Source organism: Podarcis filfolensis (genome assembly GCF_964270895.1).
Source record: "Podarcis filfolensis genome assembly, chromosome: 1".
Classification (NCBI taxonomy): Eukaryota; Metazoa; Chordata; class Lepidosauria; order Squamata; family Lacertidae; genus Podarcis; species Podarcis filfolensis.
Window position 1 is genome coordinate 57,692,702 of NC_139604.1, and position 13,381 is coordinate 57,706,082.

The following is a 13,381-nucleotide window of genomic DNA, read 5'->3' on the forward strand; positions in this document are numbered from 1 at the left end:
GAAAGGCCTACACATCACTTACCATCCTGCCTCACCAGTCCCTGCTGGATGTAACGGATATAGGTGAAGAAGTTGCATACTGCTGTAATCTGGAAAAATAAAGAGGGAAGGGAGTACTGGTTAGAATGTTGGACTAAGACCAGGGAGACCAGGGTTCAAATCCACACTCAGCCATGAGGCTCACTGGATGATTTTGGGCCAGGCACTGCCTCTTAAGCCTAACCTACCCCACAAGGTTGTTGTGAGGATAAAATGAAAAGGGGGGACAGACCATGTATACCACCGTGGGCTTCATGGAGGAAAAGTGGGATATAAATATAATAAAATATTATTAGTAACAACAGCAATTGACATACTGATAACTAAAATATTTACAATATATTGATATACATTTATAAGTTACATATTTATGCAGCCTTTGCAAAGAATGGGCTCAACAGAAGAGGGAAAACATGTCTCAACAGAAGGAAACAATGGGTCTTTGGATTTACTACAGGATTATTTTGGTATCCTACAAAGGAACAGAAGCCACACTAGAGAAGGAGAGGCAAATCCAATATGACTAAGAGAGTTTCATGAAGTTTTTAAAAAATGGAAAAAAGAGGCTCAGGTATGTTTATAAGGATAAGCATAGCAGATATGGCAAAGAACATTTGTGTGTGTGTGTTTCAGGGCTTTTCTGCACACTGTGAGCAATAATGTGTTCTAATGATTGTGTTTTATGCAAACACATGGCTTATAGAATATCAAATATTCCAGTGAGAGATTTGAATATGTATTTGGTGGTACTACTATGATTACTATATGGGGGAATAGAATGAAGAGAGGTAACTCCTCAGAACCATTCGCAGACTTCCACGGAAAAAGTAAGGAAGCATTTTATTTGATTACTTGGAACCCATAATGAATTCCTTAAATGAAAAATGGAACAGTGTTATGTGGATATCTTCAGTTTAACAGCAAACTCTGTTGGTGAGTGCTGATAGATTGGAGCCAAACCCCAAAGTTTATAGAAGTGCAATATATTTAAAAAACCTACTGAGGAAAAACCCACAAAAAACAGCCCAATGCAGACTGAGCCTAACCAACAGCAAAAGAATGCTGTGTGTCAGTTGGGAAAGCAAAATGGAACCAGGTTTTTATTTTGGGTGAGGGGGGTAGCAAGAAGCAAATGCCTTGCTAGAACCCTTTAGCATCTTGGAGGATCAGATGACTGGCTGGGTCCATGAAGAGGAGAACCTCAGCTGAGAACAGGTCCCACTTGTGTAATATCCACCACTTCACAGCTTACTTAATGCATCTGATGAATTCAGCTCTGGTTGAGCCTGAAAAATACATGTTAGACTTAAAAACACAGTTTGTTTTGTACATGAGCAGTATGTACAAGAGCACTGGGTGCTTCAGAAATGGCAGAAGGACATCGTGTTCTCAGCAAAACAAAAGACTGCACACATTTGTAGTGCAAGTGTTAACTTCCACAGGATAATGCTGAGGACCAGACAGTCCCATGTGATGGTTGTTGCCCCGCCCCTATGCAAATAATCTCAGGGCTTCTTGGGAGACTTACCCTGGCCCTGCAGGAAGGGGAGATGTAGTAGTAATTCCCAGAGTCTCCCAGCTTGATGCGATGCCTACAGGCCCGAGACAGGCCACTTAGAGCACATTTCCTGCAAAAGGGGAGAAAGAAAAAGCAGGTTGTCCTCAAAAGACAGATCATCAAAGGAATGAAGAAGAAAAAGAGAAGCCAAACTATGCTGGTGATTAGTGAAAGCCAAACCAAGAGCACCAAACAGTTTAATGCATGATGTTATTGAGAATGTTGGGATATGGAATTTTAGAGACATAGTCTTCAAGATACTGTACACCATATTCTTGTTTCATCACTTTCAGTTATTTGCAGTGATGAAGGCTGCACTCCTAAGCATATTTCTTAGGGAAGAAGCCCCACTGAACTCAGTAGGGCTTACTTATAAGCAGTGCTTTTTTTCTGGGGGGGGATGCATACCCCTAAACATTTTGTGAATCTAAATTTGGCCTCATTGAGGCAAAGTATTTCAATATGAGTAGGAAAATGAGAGTACCTCTAAACATTTTTTTAAGAAAAAAAAGCACTGCTTATGAGTAAGCATGCTTAGGGTTGGGTCATGTGTGAAATGGAGGCTTCCCAGGCTACTTGCAGGCAGGCAAACTTTCTTGCATCTGTGTTTGAAAGTGGAAAACGTTAGTGAAGCATTAGGTACATTTTTGGCAGTTCTGAAAGCCAAGTGGGTTTAATATTCCAGAATAACATTGAAAATTATTGGCCAGAGGTCTCTTTAGACTTTCATACCCAGCACCACAGAAAGTCAGGCCATCAGCTTCAAAGAGAATTCCAAGCAAGGATGACTGATATGCGTTCAGTGGGTTAACCACCAGGAATTTTTAAGAGTTACTTTCTAGTTCCAACTTCAAGGCCATTAGTAAGTAGGCAAGTTAGTAACGTATTAGTGGAGCAAGGCATCCTTTCATCGTTGCCTTAAAATAAGTAACTTACGTTACAATTTGGGACCGGAAGCCACTGTGAGAAGAAACAAGAGGAGGAAACCAAAATCAGGATGAAAATACAGAAGGCGTTCTGTTTGGCATGCCCCAGAAAACATGGTTGATGCTGGAGAAAGACTTTTTTTAAAGAGGGGAGAGAGAAAATCCATGTGATTTCAGTCATGCCCTTGGCTTCTGATACTATGGAAGGTAAGTCTTCACCTACATGAGCTGTAGGAGAACCTTGAGGTTAACCTGCCCATCAGAGGCCCTGCTCTCCATCCTGTTGAGACCAGACAAATGGGGACATAAGTCAGGACCATTTTAGTGATGGCACAAAGCCTGGAATGCCTCCGCGCTCCCTTGCTTTCTGCTTTTAAGTATGCAATAAAGAGCTTTTCATTTGAACAAGTTTCTAATGGTCAATATTCTCTTGTTTTTATGGCTTGCTGCCTTTTTAGCTTTATTTAGCTTCTAGCTTTATTCTATGAGGTGTGTCCTTTGTCGTTCCTCCTTTCACAGAAGGCTCTTTGCACTCAAAAACCATCCCTGCATACTTAGGTGAATTTATAACCACACTGTTCCAAATGTACCAAAATGCCCCCCACTCCCCACAACAACCTTCTGGGGCAGCAGTTATTAAACACAGGGATTTCCTGATGGTGACACCATATTTATTAGTATTGGCTATTATTGTTTTACATATTTATAAACGACTTCATCACCTGAGGCTATGAAAGCAGTGTCCAAGATAAATATTAAGTAATAATACAAGAAACAAAAATTCTAAAAACAAAAATATCTGCAAACCCTTATGGGGAATCTGTGGCCCTCCAGAGGCTGTGGAATTCCAGCTCCCATCAGTCCCAGTCAGAATGGCCAATAGCAATAATGGGAGGCTCCCCTCCTCTGCTTTACAACTCCCTTCTGGTTTGCCTATTTGATTGCAAAATTCATTGCAATGCAGCTTTATTTTTGTGCCGTTCAAGATTTCATTCCCCTCCCCACTTTTGCTGTCATTGATTCCTTCCCTGCTTTGATTTCTCCTTCCTATCTTGTGAGTCACATGGGGCATGCTGAAAAGTGGGACATAAAAGGAAGGAATAAACCAGTTGCACTCCATGAACAGCTAGCCAGCATTTCCCTCTGCTAGGCAACTGCTCCTGGAGCAGTGAAGGAGGCCAGATGTGTATCTGTGTGAGGAGGGAGGGGAGGCAGCAGAGGCGGCCAATGTTTCCTTACTTTGGTCCGCCGCATTCAATGGCCGACACCTTCACCACAGGCAGCGCCTGGGTAGCCACGGGTTCAATGGTGAGCGTGTTCTGCTCCACAGCTGCCTGAATCAGCTCTGAGAGCTGCAACAAATAAAACAAAGGCAGGGAAATCAAGGCAAGGTTCCAAGGAGGGAGCAGTTGCTGGAACAAATCCCAGCATGTCAGCTCTCTCAAAACCTCGGTCCAAACCTTTTTTAATCTCACCTCATGCTTAGTAAAGTCCAGACATGGGCCTACATCTTCCTGGTAAATCCTTTCGAGGAAAGAAGATGATTTATCTAAAGTTGGAGACTCTTTCCAAGCCTGAAATTCGGCAAACAAGATGGAATCCACCTACGGCGACAAAGAAACACAGAAGAGCAGGCAATGGGGTGAGGGGAGAGACAAAGAAGTCAGCAGGGTTTAGCGTACAAGAACCAAGAGGTTACCTCAGACTAAGCAGTATTTGGTGTGCAACCTGTGAGGCAAACAAGCAGAGTAAGTGTGGCCTGTGGGTCAAAACAGCAGACTTCATTGCCTTGGAATCTGTAAGACTCCAGACACGAAGCAATGTCTACAAGAAGAAAAAGAGGGCCATGCCAAGGGAAATAGCATTAGGAGACAGCATACTTTTTAATCCATCCTAATACCAGATAAATTTAAGCAATGGGAGCGTTTACCTTTAGCTGCAAAATGCCCAAGCCAGTATGTGTCCACACACCCACTGCAGGAGCTGTGGAAGGTTAATTTCTTCTTCAGGATGAATGCTTACTGTCGCCACCCAGATGTTTTGGATTCCCGACTCCCATCAGTCAGCATGGCCAATGGCCAGGGAGTTGGAGGCCATTGACATCTGGAAGGCCACAGGTTCCCCAGCCCTGTGCCAATGGGAGATAGAAGAACAGCAGCCACTAAGCACGTTTATTCCACTGCCATCCCATGTGGTGCCTGTCTGCTGTGAGCTTAGCTGCCACCTTGCTTTGCTGGAGAGAACTAACTTCCCATCCAAGCAAACATGGGTCACCCAAAGTCCAGGGGGGGCGGGAACAGGCAAATTTTATTGTGCTGATCTTGGGCCCAATTCCAGAACCCAGAAACAAGCATGTTGGGAGGGGAAATCAGCATAAGGAGCCCACCATTGAAGGCCTTTTATGGGACACTGCAGAAAGGCAAAAATACTCCAGGGAGCAGGCTCACAAGACAAAAGACACCCATAGCTTAAACTTGCAAGAGGACAGGTAAGCCCTGATTCCTTGAAGATTCTGGTCACCTCTTTCTCCGCAATTACTTTCTGGTTTCTGAGCTCTTGGGTTTCCACCCTGTGGCACTGTCACATATTACATCCTACGCCCTTCCAAATTGTGTTTTTTTGTGGGATGGGGGCACTATTGGGTTGTTGTTTTTATTTTTATTAGGTATTTTGTGGTTTTATATCTTGATTTTATTCTGTGAACCGCTCTGAGACCACTGGGTATAGGGCGGTATATAAATTCAGTCAATCAATCAATCAATCAATCATATCCAAAGGCAAGAATACTTCTGCTTTTTCTAACACTCAGTTTTAAAATCCAGAAGTGACTCCAGATTCTCCCTCTTCAGCCAGAAAGTCACTGACGGGATTCCCCAACCACTCCCAGCATGCCTTGCTCTAAAAGACATATACCAGAGTTTAGGATTCAAGGCCTATCAGCAAAAGCGGCACTATTTTTCTAGAGGAGGAGGTGCCAGAACTCACAATGAAAGCCTCCCTTGTTCTCTTATAATGGCAATGGTGCCCACCTGAAAAAATGCCCTGAGCAGAAACAACTGTACTAAGCTGTGTCCAGTCGCATCTTTAAATGAGTTAGCTGCTTCTCAAGCTGAATATTTAAGAAGAATTTGTTCCCTCGCCTGCCCACGCCACGCTGAAGAGAATAAACAGCTACAACACAGGCATGATATAACCATGAAAAAAGTTCCTCCTGGCCCCCCCGGGAAAGGTCTCAACCAACAGCATACAAGTGCTATGTTACAGAGACTGCTCACCTGATACCGGGAGGCAACTTCAGAGCCACAATATGGGGTGAGGGAAGGGAGGAAACAATTAAAAACAGAACAAAAATGGGTGTTAGTATTAAAGAAAGAACGGAAAGCGGTGGGGAGCTGTAAGAGGCTACTGCATCCAAGCCTTCCTGCTTTCCCCAAGCAGGACAAACCGATGTCAAGGAGAACGAGGCTCTTGTGCCCTTGAGTGGTTTTGTAGAAGAGATTTCACCTCAAACTTGCTTAAAAGGCTTTGCCTGTCAAAACCATCTCTTTGCCAGAGAGACTAGAAAGGCGGGTGAGCCCCGTCCTCCTCCTCCCCATCGGGTCACCCTGCTGCCACCCCAAATGGAGAGAGAGATTACCTGCCATGAGAGAGAAGAGGAGAAGGAAGAGTCTGATGCCAGGGACTGCCAGCCTGGCTCATAGGTGATGTGGATAGCCTTCGCAGGGACGATACAGAGAAGGAGGGAGAGGAGGGTGGGCACCCCAGACTTTGAGGAATGGGAGGGTCAGACAGATAGGCAGACAAGGTAGCAGGGTCAGGAAGGAAGAAGAGACAGAAAGACAAGGAGAGAAAGCAAAACGGTGTGAGAGGGAGAGAAGATTTGGAAGAGGAAGACTCCGTTCATATGAAAGCACAAAGCCCCAGGAAGCTGAATAAAGGTGGTAGTCAAAGCAGCTCAAGGAATTTTTCAGGTCCTTGCCTACACCTGCTTTTAAGGTCCCCCTCAACCACATTCCTAGTGCAATTGTTGGCTCTGGCCTGGGGCAGCTAAAGAACCTGGCCAGGCTTATGCAATGAAAAGAGGTCAATTTAAGGCTATTCAATTGCTTTCTGTAGTGGAGCAGAGAAGGGTCTGCAAGTTTCAAGATAAAAAGGACCTTTCCCCTCTGAACCCTAACCTCACCACACACCCCACTCATGTGTCCACCCCCCAATGTGACGGATGCTAAGTAGCCCCTCCTCCCAAAACCTCAAGCGAGAATGCTGACCCATAAACTTGACCCACCTCTTTGAACTCACTGCTGACTGGCTCCACTGGCAGGCCTTGGCTGGCGGCAGTGGCAGCACCCGCACTGCTGGTGCTCTTATTCCGCCCGTGCCCTTTTCTGAAGACTGCCTTGGAGGGGCTTTGGAGCTGGGGGTGCAACTCCCGGTTGGGGGAAGAAGGCGTAGACGTGATTACCAGAGTCTTCAAGGCGGTCACCTCCGCCTGCAGCATGTCAATCTGGGTGGAAGGAGACAAAAAGGGATCACCGGTGCCATGTTCTCCATTCATCACAGTTCCACGCAGGAAGCAGGTGCTCTGAATGTGATCCAGGGACCTGCCTGCCTGTTTCCTGCAGAACATGTAATGGCTCACCCAAACCCACTCAGTTCTGTTCTCTAAAAAGGAAAAGGAAGTCTGATGAAGTCTAGAGCATCAAGCTGTGCAGCTGAAGCTGCATGTGCTCCTTGTTCCGTGCAGGTGCAGAAACCTATCTAAAATATTAAAAAATATCTAGTGCTTAAGAGCACAAAGGTAAGACTGAAAGTGCATGAGTAATGCCTGGTGAAATCTCAGAAGCCAGAGGTGGGTCAGATGCCCAGAGGTCAGGAGGCATGGGCCGCAGTACTCCACAAAGTTATTCACCCTCATGTCATGCTAATGTGATCGTTCCATCAGGGCAAGGATAAAGAGGTGCAATTTCTGCATTTGCTGAAAGCTGCACAATGAAGATGCCTGGTGCACATCTATGAGGAGGAACACCACAACTTAACAGAATCATGAAATATGAAAAACTAAGCGTATTTTATTATGGATACGGGTTGCCAAATTCAGCTCTCACTGATTCAGAATTTTCATTTGCACAGTATGCTAATGTCATCCCCCCCACACTTATATCTGGGATGCTGTGCTGTGAGTATTGTCACCTGCCCCTCACCAGCCTTGGCTGTCTGTCAGGAGTGCACTTCTGTGTTGAACATATGCAAGCTGGTACAGTCCTAGCCACAGTTTCCTACCCCACCCCACCCCCACTTCTAAAATGGGAAGGTTAAAATGTCAAAATATTTGGACTTGAAACTCAGCACTTCTCAGGAATCTAATAAAAAAATACACCCAAGAATCCAGCTTGTGTGAAGAGACAGAAAGCATTTGTATGCTTTGCCTAGGACCTGTCAACAGGTGGCACTGCAGCCATATGGTAATGAGATTTTTTTTATGACTACATTCTGGACTGCTGGCTACAGATCCTTTTCAGAAACCCTCAGGCATTGTCTCAGAGTTTTGGACTTTCAAGTAGTTCTAGAGAAGCTGGTTCTACTAAGTTTATCAAGAAAGGGATTACAGGGACCACTGCATTAGCTAGGAACAACTAACCTTCAAGGGCCTCCTTGGCAGACGGACTGGTTAGGTGGGGCCCCCTACCACTGCATTCCCTTGCTTTTCGCTGGGAGCAGTTATATGGGCAGGCGAAATTTGAGACAGGAACCTTGCAGGCTTGCTGGAGTGGAACTGCACTGCTCTAGGCATTAATTATCTGTCCTCTCCACCCAGTGCGCTCTGCAAATCTCTTGCCCTTTCAGCTAACAACAGAATGTTTGGCCATATCTGCTCTTAGCCTCACAAGTGTTCCCTGTGTCCCGGCTGGAACTGAGGCACAAAGACGCACCTCTGTCCTTGACCTTGCTTGCATATTTATTAAATGCCTTGCATCCTTGTTCCCAAAAAGCCACTTGGAACTGTGACTGAATTGAGCATTCATCCAAAACAGTCACAACATGAGCAGCTACTGCCAAGTAATGCCAGAAGTCTTCGGATAAAGAGCAGGCACAGAATCCTGGGCCAAAAACAGAGGAGTGCAGAGTCATCTGAAGAAATTTTCTCATGGTAGAGGACCCAAGTTAAGACACTGTGTATCAGGGTGGGAAACCCTTTTTTCAGACATTCCCTTCTGGGAAGCTTTCAAGGAGGCCAAACTTCAGAGGTGAGCAGGGTCAGAGGCAAGAGAGGGTGGAGCAACCGTAGGTCATATTCCAGCCAAGAATGCAGAGGTTTCCACACACACAAACACCCCAAAATCTCTCCTTTACAGGCAAGTTAAGAGGGGTTACCACAGCTCAAGGACATGATCCAGCCAGGCAAAAGCACATGCGGAGCATGAGGAGCAGGGCCAGGGAGAGGCGAGGCTTGGGCTGAACAGGTATGAGCTGCAGAAGGTTTGAGGCCTAGACAGGGAAGAAAGACTTAGGGAGCTGGGTTTGCTGCCTGGGCCTGAGGTTTCCCATCCTGCTGTATGTCTTTTCCAAACTCAAAAAGGTCTAGAGCAGTGGGTCCCAAACTTGTTTTGTTTCTCTTTTCATGGAACGTGAGTTGGACCAATGAGAAAGTCACCTTTACCTGCTCCTTGCCGCATATAAGCCCTTCTTTCAAAATGCCCCCACATTCTGCTGGCTGCCAACTTCTGCACATTCAGTGCAAAATCTCTGAAAAGGGGAGCTGGCACCCCCCAACACTTAGATGTATGTTAAGTTCCCCATGTAATCAGGAAACCCAATCTCATGAAGAGCCAATGCATGAAGGTTTTCTTTACTGGACATTATGTGGACTTCTGGGGCAGAGCCAGCAGGCATGGTTGCCCTTCATCCCATGACATGAGTATATGTAAGGGGGACATGGCTCTCTGTGGCAGAGCAGGGCTCACCTTCCCTCGGGCTTCCCTCAGCTGCTTCTCGGATGCTGCTTGCTTGGTGTTTGCCTCCCGCACCATCTTATGGGCTTCCTATAGCAGAGAGAACAAGAAACAATGGAAAACACACCTGTATACAAAGCAGCAGCATTCGCCAAATGGTACTGTAATATATAAGTTTCCTCCTAGGCCTGGGGAGGGTACTACAGAAAATTACATAGAACCTTTCTTTTTTAAAGAAAGGAGGTTCCTGTCAGAGCTGAGGCACATGATCATGAAAACAACATGATGCAGTTCTTCACTTCTGGTGATGGTTGAAGGGGGTGGGGGACAAGAGAGGATAACCTTTTAATGTTCCTGCATATTAAGTGCCCTGGATAGAGACAACTGTGATGCAGGAAGACATCTAGGTTACAAGCGTCTCATTGACATGCTAGTTTTCTGTGAGCGGGCACACATGTAGCCACGCCTGATAATTCTACTGCTTTGTGTAAACTTGTTTCTCAAAAGCAGCTGTGGCATGTTTGATGGGGTAGTGCTACTGTGCCACCCTTCTGGCAGTGCTTCTGTTTGCGAAGATCTGGAGGGAGCAGGGCAGCAGTGAGGGCAGGGGAAGCACTGGGCTGGCAGCAGGCCCAAGCACAGCCAACCGTCCCGTCACCACAACCAAGTGTTTCTCCCGCCCTTGCCACTACCCCGACTGCTCCAGATCTTCGCAAACAGAAGCACAGTCACAACTGAGAGGGCAGAATCCCATCCCATGCACTGTGACTGCTCAAAAGCGCCTCAGAAGAGGATGTGAAGGTGATAAGGCTTTAAATATGCGCACTCATACAGACCCACACCACATGCCTGTTCCGATTACATAAGGAAGGCCTTGAAAGTGGTTCCTAAAGGTGAACAGCACCATCTTGGAGGCTCTAGGATTCATTTCAGGTACCTCAAACAAGCTTGCGGTTAACTCTTCCAGTTCCTGCTCCAGCTGCTCTCTGACTTTTGAAAGTCTCTCGCATTCTTCATCCTTCAACTTCAACTCCTGCAGAGCAGAACATGCAAGTAAGCAAAATGGCACACCTGGGGCAAAGGCTCCTTGGCACAGTCACAGATATAAGGAGTCGGCAGGCACCAAGTCGCACCTCATGAACAGTGGCTTTCCAAGGCTTAGCCAAAAGCCTCTCCATGGGCATGCTAAGAAAAGACCTTCTCATGCTGGTGAAACTAAGGCATCACCCCTCATCCCCACAGCTACTGATCGAGGGTTTCTAAGACACCATCATGAAAAACAGCATGTTTTCCTACCTTGGGCTTCCATATATGTCACAAAAGATTGAACAAAGATACTTAACTGTCAGCATTAACTCTTATCTCTGGCCTACAGGCAGATAATTTGGTGGGTGGGAAAGGGGAGTTAGGTTGGAATCTATGTCTCCCTTAGGCCAGCACGTCTTGCATCTCCTTAGGAAGGTCTGTCACACCCTCAACACCAGTTTGGATGTTTTGTTATGAGAAAACTACCAGTGCTGTCGAATGCCTGCTCTGCAACCTAAGGACATACAAGCTGTCCATTGCCCAACAGATATTGAAAGAATAATATCAATTGATTTCTCCAATCTCCTTTAAAGCAAATCACACTTCTTTAATTAAAAAGTGCAATTGTAACTGGAAGAACAGCATGAAAAAGGATAAGCAGTGTGCACAAGTCCAAGGTATCACCATGAATGACCAGAAATATAAAATGTATTCCTATAATGCTTGAAGGTGCACACATGCATTTATAATGCAAACCACACAGTATGCAGTGGCCTCTTTAATTGAGACTGAGAGATAAAGGCAGACACTCTTTTTCTGCAATTGGATTCTGGTGTTTTGCCCACTCAGCATCTGTCTTACTCACAAGGCAGCATGAGCCCGCTTTCGACAGAACAGAATCAATACAGAAGGCAAGCAGGTAAGCCTTACTGTGGAGTGAACCCAACACTGTGCAAGCCGCGTTCCACTCACTCAACAAGATTTCTCCTTCATTTCCTCCCCACCCCCAGCCCCCTACACTCCCTGCATGGTGCAGTGGGGAGGAGGTGAAGGTGAAGTCCCGTTGCATCAGCATTTATTCCACTCATGCACAGACACCACTGGATACAACCCAAAATGTCAATTGTTCCTTGGAGCAGCTTCCCACTGCATGCTAATAAGAGATCCAGAATGCCCCTTAGTGAGCAATGCAGAAGAAGCTTCACATAGTCACAGATATGTGGGGATGGGCCACAGCTCAATTGCAGAGCATCTGCTCTGCACCAAAAAGGTCCCTGGTTCAACCCCTTGCATCTCTGGGAAAGGCAGAAGCCCCAGGAGCTGCTGCCGGTCAGTGTGAATGAACTACACTGAGCTACATGGACCCAAGCGCTGACTCAGAAGGCACTGCCCTGTGTCTGTGGCTTGTGCTCACCAATATCTGTTTAGAGCTTACCATGGCATTTGGATGTGGCCTTCCTGTTCTCCCATCTTGACCAAACCTCTTACCTTCTGAGCTCTATGGAGCTCTTCTTTCAGGAATTCAGATCCCTTCTCACGGATCTCCACAGAGGAGCTGCGCAAGCGGGAGACGTTGAGTTGCGCCACGGACTGGTTCTCCTCCCCACCTGCCGAGTCCTTGGCAGAAGGCTCTGGCTGCTGCAGCTCCTGGCCCCTGTTGCTTGGTGCAAGGGGCTTCCATTGTCCCACCACTGGCTGCTTTTGGAGATGCTGCCGGGTCTCCTCAAACTGGGCCTGGCTGTTGGAAAGAGACCAGTGAGCTTTGGGTGGCTAAAAAGGGCTCTCAGCACATGGAAGATATGCTGCCATTCCCCCACCACAAGACACAAAGACTGGGAAATGGGAAACACAGGAGTGGCCCCCTGCCGAGAGAGAGAGAGAGAGAGAGAGAGAGAGAGAGAGAGAGAAATGTGCTCAAGAGATGACAAAACAGGTACTAAGCAGGTCAAGATCCAAGGGAAAGATTCCCTTTTCTCCTAAGGTGTCCCTTTTCTACCAGTGTCTTGTGCCAAGTGGAAACGGTCCTCTCATCAGAAGGAGAGTCCATTTTACTGATGTTCCTCAAGGAAGCTGTCTCTTCTCATCTTATCTAGGACACAAAGCAGGCTGATAATAAGCCTGGACAGAGCACTCCCCCACCCCCCTGCAAAAGAAAAAGAAAAGAATGCAAACCCTCCGCCCAAGGAGTCTTAATGTTGCATCAAAGTTGAACTGAACTTGTACGGATTTTCTCACTCACAACAAAATCTGACACATGCACACAACCCAAAATCAGGGGAGAGTTAGGTAGTTATTATTGTGTTGTTGAAAAAAGCGGATTGCAAGTGACTATATAGGCACAGACAGGGCAAAAGGTCCACTAAAAATGGAAAGTGGTGTAGGTCAAAGAAGCACTTCCCTCGATGAGCACCCTCTTGCATCCCTGAGATTTCTGCAGACACACTTCTTGCATTCAGACATTTTTCTCTGCTATAAAGCAGGCTAGGAGCACTTGCTTTCGCCTTCCTCCATGCACACACACAGATGCACATACACAGAGAGGAAGTGCGCTTCATGCAGGCAGTTTTCAGAGATATGGAAATGCGCTTGTCTTCCATTTGTCGCACATGGTTCTTTCTTTCTTTTTCAAAATGCTTATGTTTGTAATGATTATGTTTGCCAGTAGCCACTAACCTAGCATTTCATGAATGTGCTCCTACTGTGCATAAGGAGGTCTATGCACACACCCGCTACCAGCCCTGGAGGAGGGACCATAGCTGTGTAATAGAGCACCACTTCTTCATGCAGGTTCAATCCCTGCTACTTCCAAATAAATGGATCAGGTTAGCCGATGAGAGGGCCTTATACTCTGGAGAGATGCTGCTGTCAAGTGTCAACAACAA

The 13,381-nt window shown here is 46.3% G+C and overlaps 1 protein-coding gene across 5 annotated transcripts in view; it reads right to left on the reverse strand.

The window, feature by feature from the left end:
• RAB3IL1 (RAB3A interacting protein like 1) overlaps positions 1 to 13,381 on the reverse strand; it is a 33,629-nt gene that overhangs the window by 4,755 nt on the left and 15,493 nt on the right. The window contains exons 2-11 of one of the 5 annotated variants that reach the window (XM_083624299.1): positions 11,988 to 12,237; positions 10,411 to 10,506; positions 9,486 to 9,563; positions 6,809 to 7,027; positions 6,161 to 6,238; positions 3,999 to 4,127; positions 3,763 to 3,875; positions 2,534 to 2,557; positions 1,568 to 1,667; positions 23 to 89 (exon numbers count right to left, since the gene is read on the reverse strand). In XM_083624299.1, coding sequence (XP_083480425.1) covers positions 23 to 89; positions 1,568 to 1,667; positions 2,534 to 2,557; positions 3,763 to 3,875; positions 3,999 to 4,127; positions 6,161 to 6,238; positions 6,809 to 7,027; positions 9,486 to 9,563; positions 10,411 to 10,506; positions 11,988 to 12,237 — 1,154 coding nt within the window. Of the gene's footprint in view, positions 1 to 22; positions 90 to 1,567; positions 1,668 to 2,533; positions 2,558 to 3,762; positions 3,876 to 3,998; positions 4,128 to 6,160; positions 6,290 to 6,808; positions 7,028 to 9,485; positions 9,564 to 10,410; positions 10,507 to 11,987; positions 12,238 to 13,381 lie in introns of all 5 variants that reach the window. The other 4 variants (XM_083624297.1, XM_083624300.1, XM_083624298.1 and 1 more) reach the window with 4 other exon arrangements.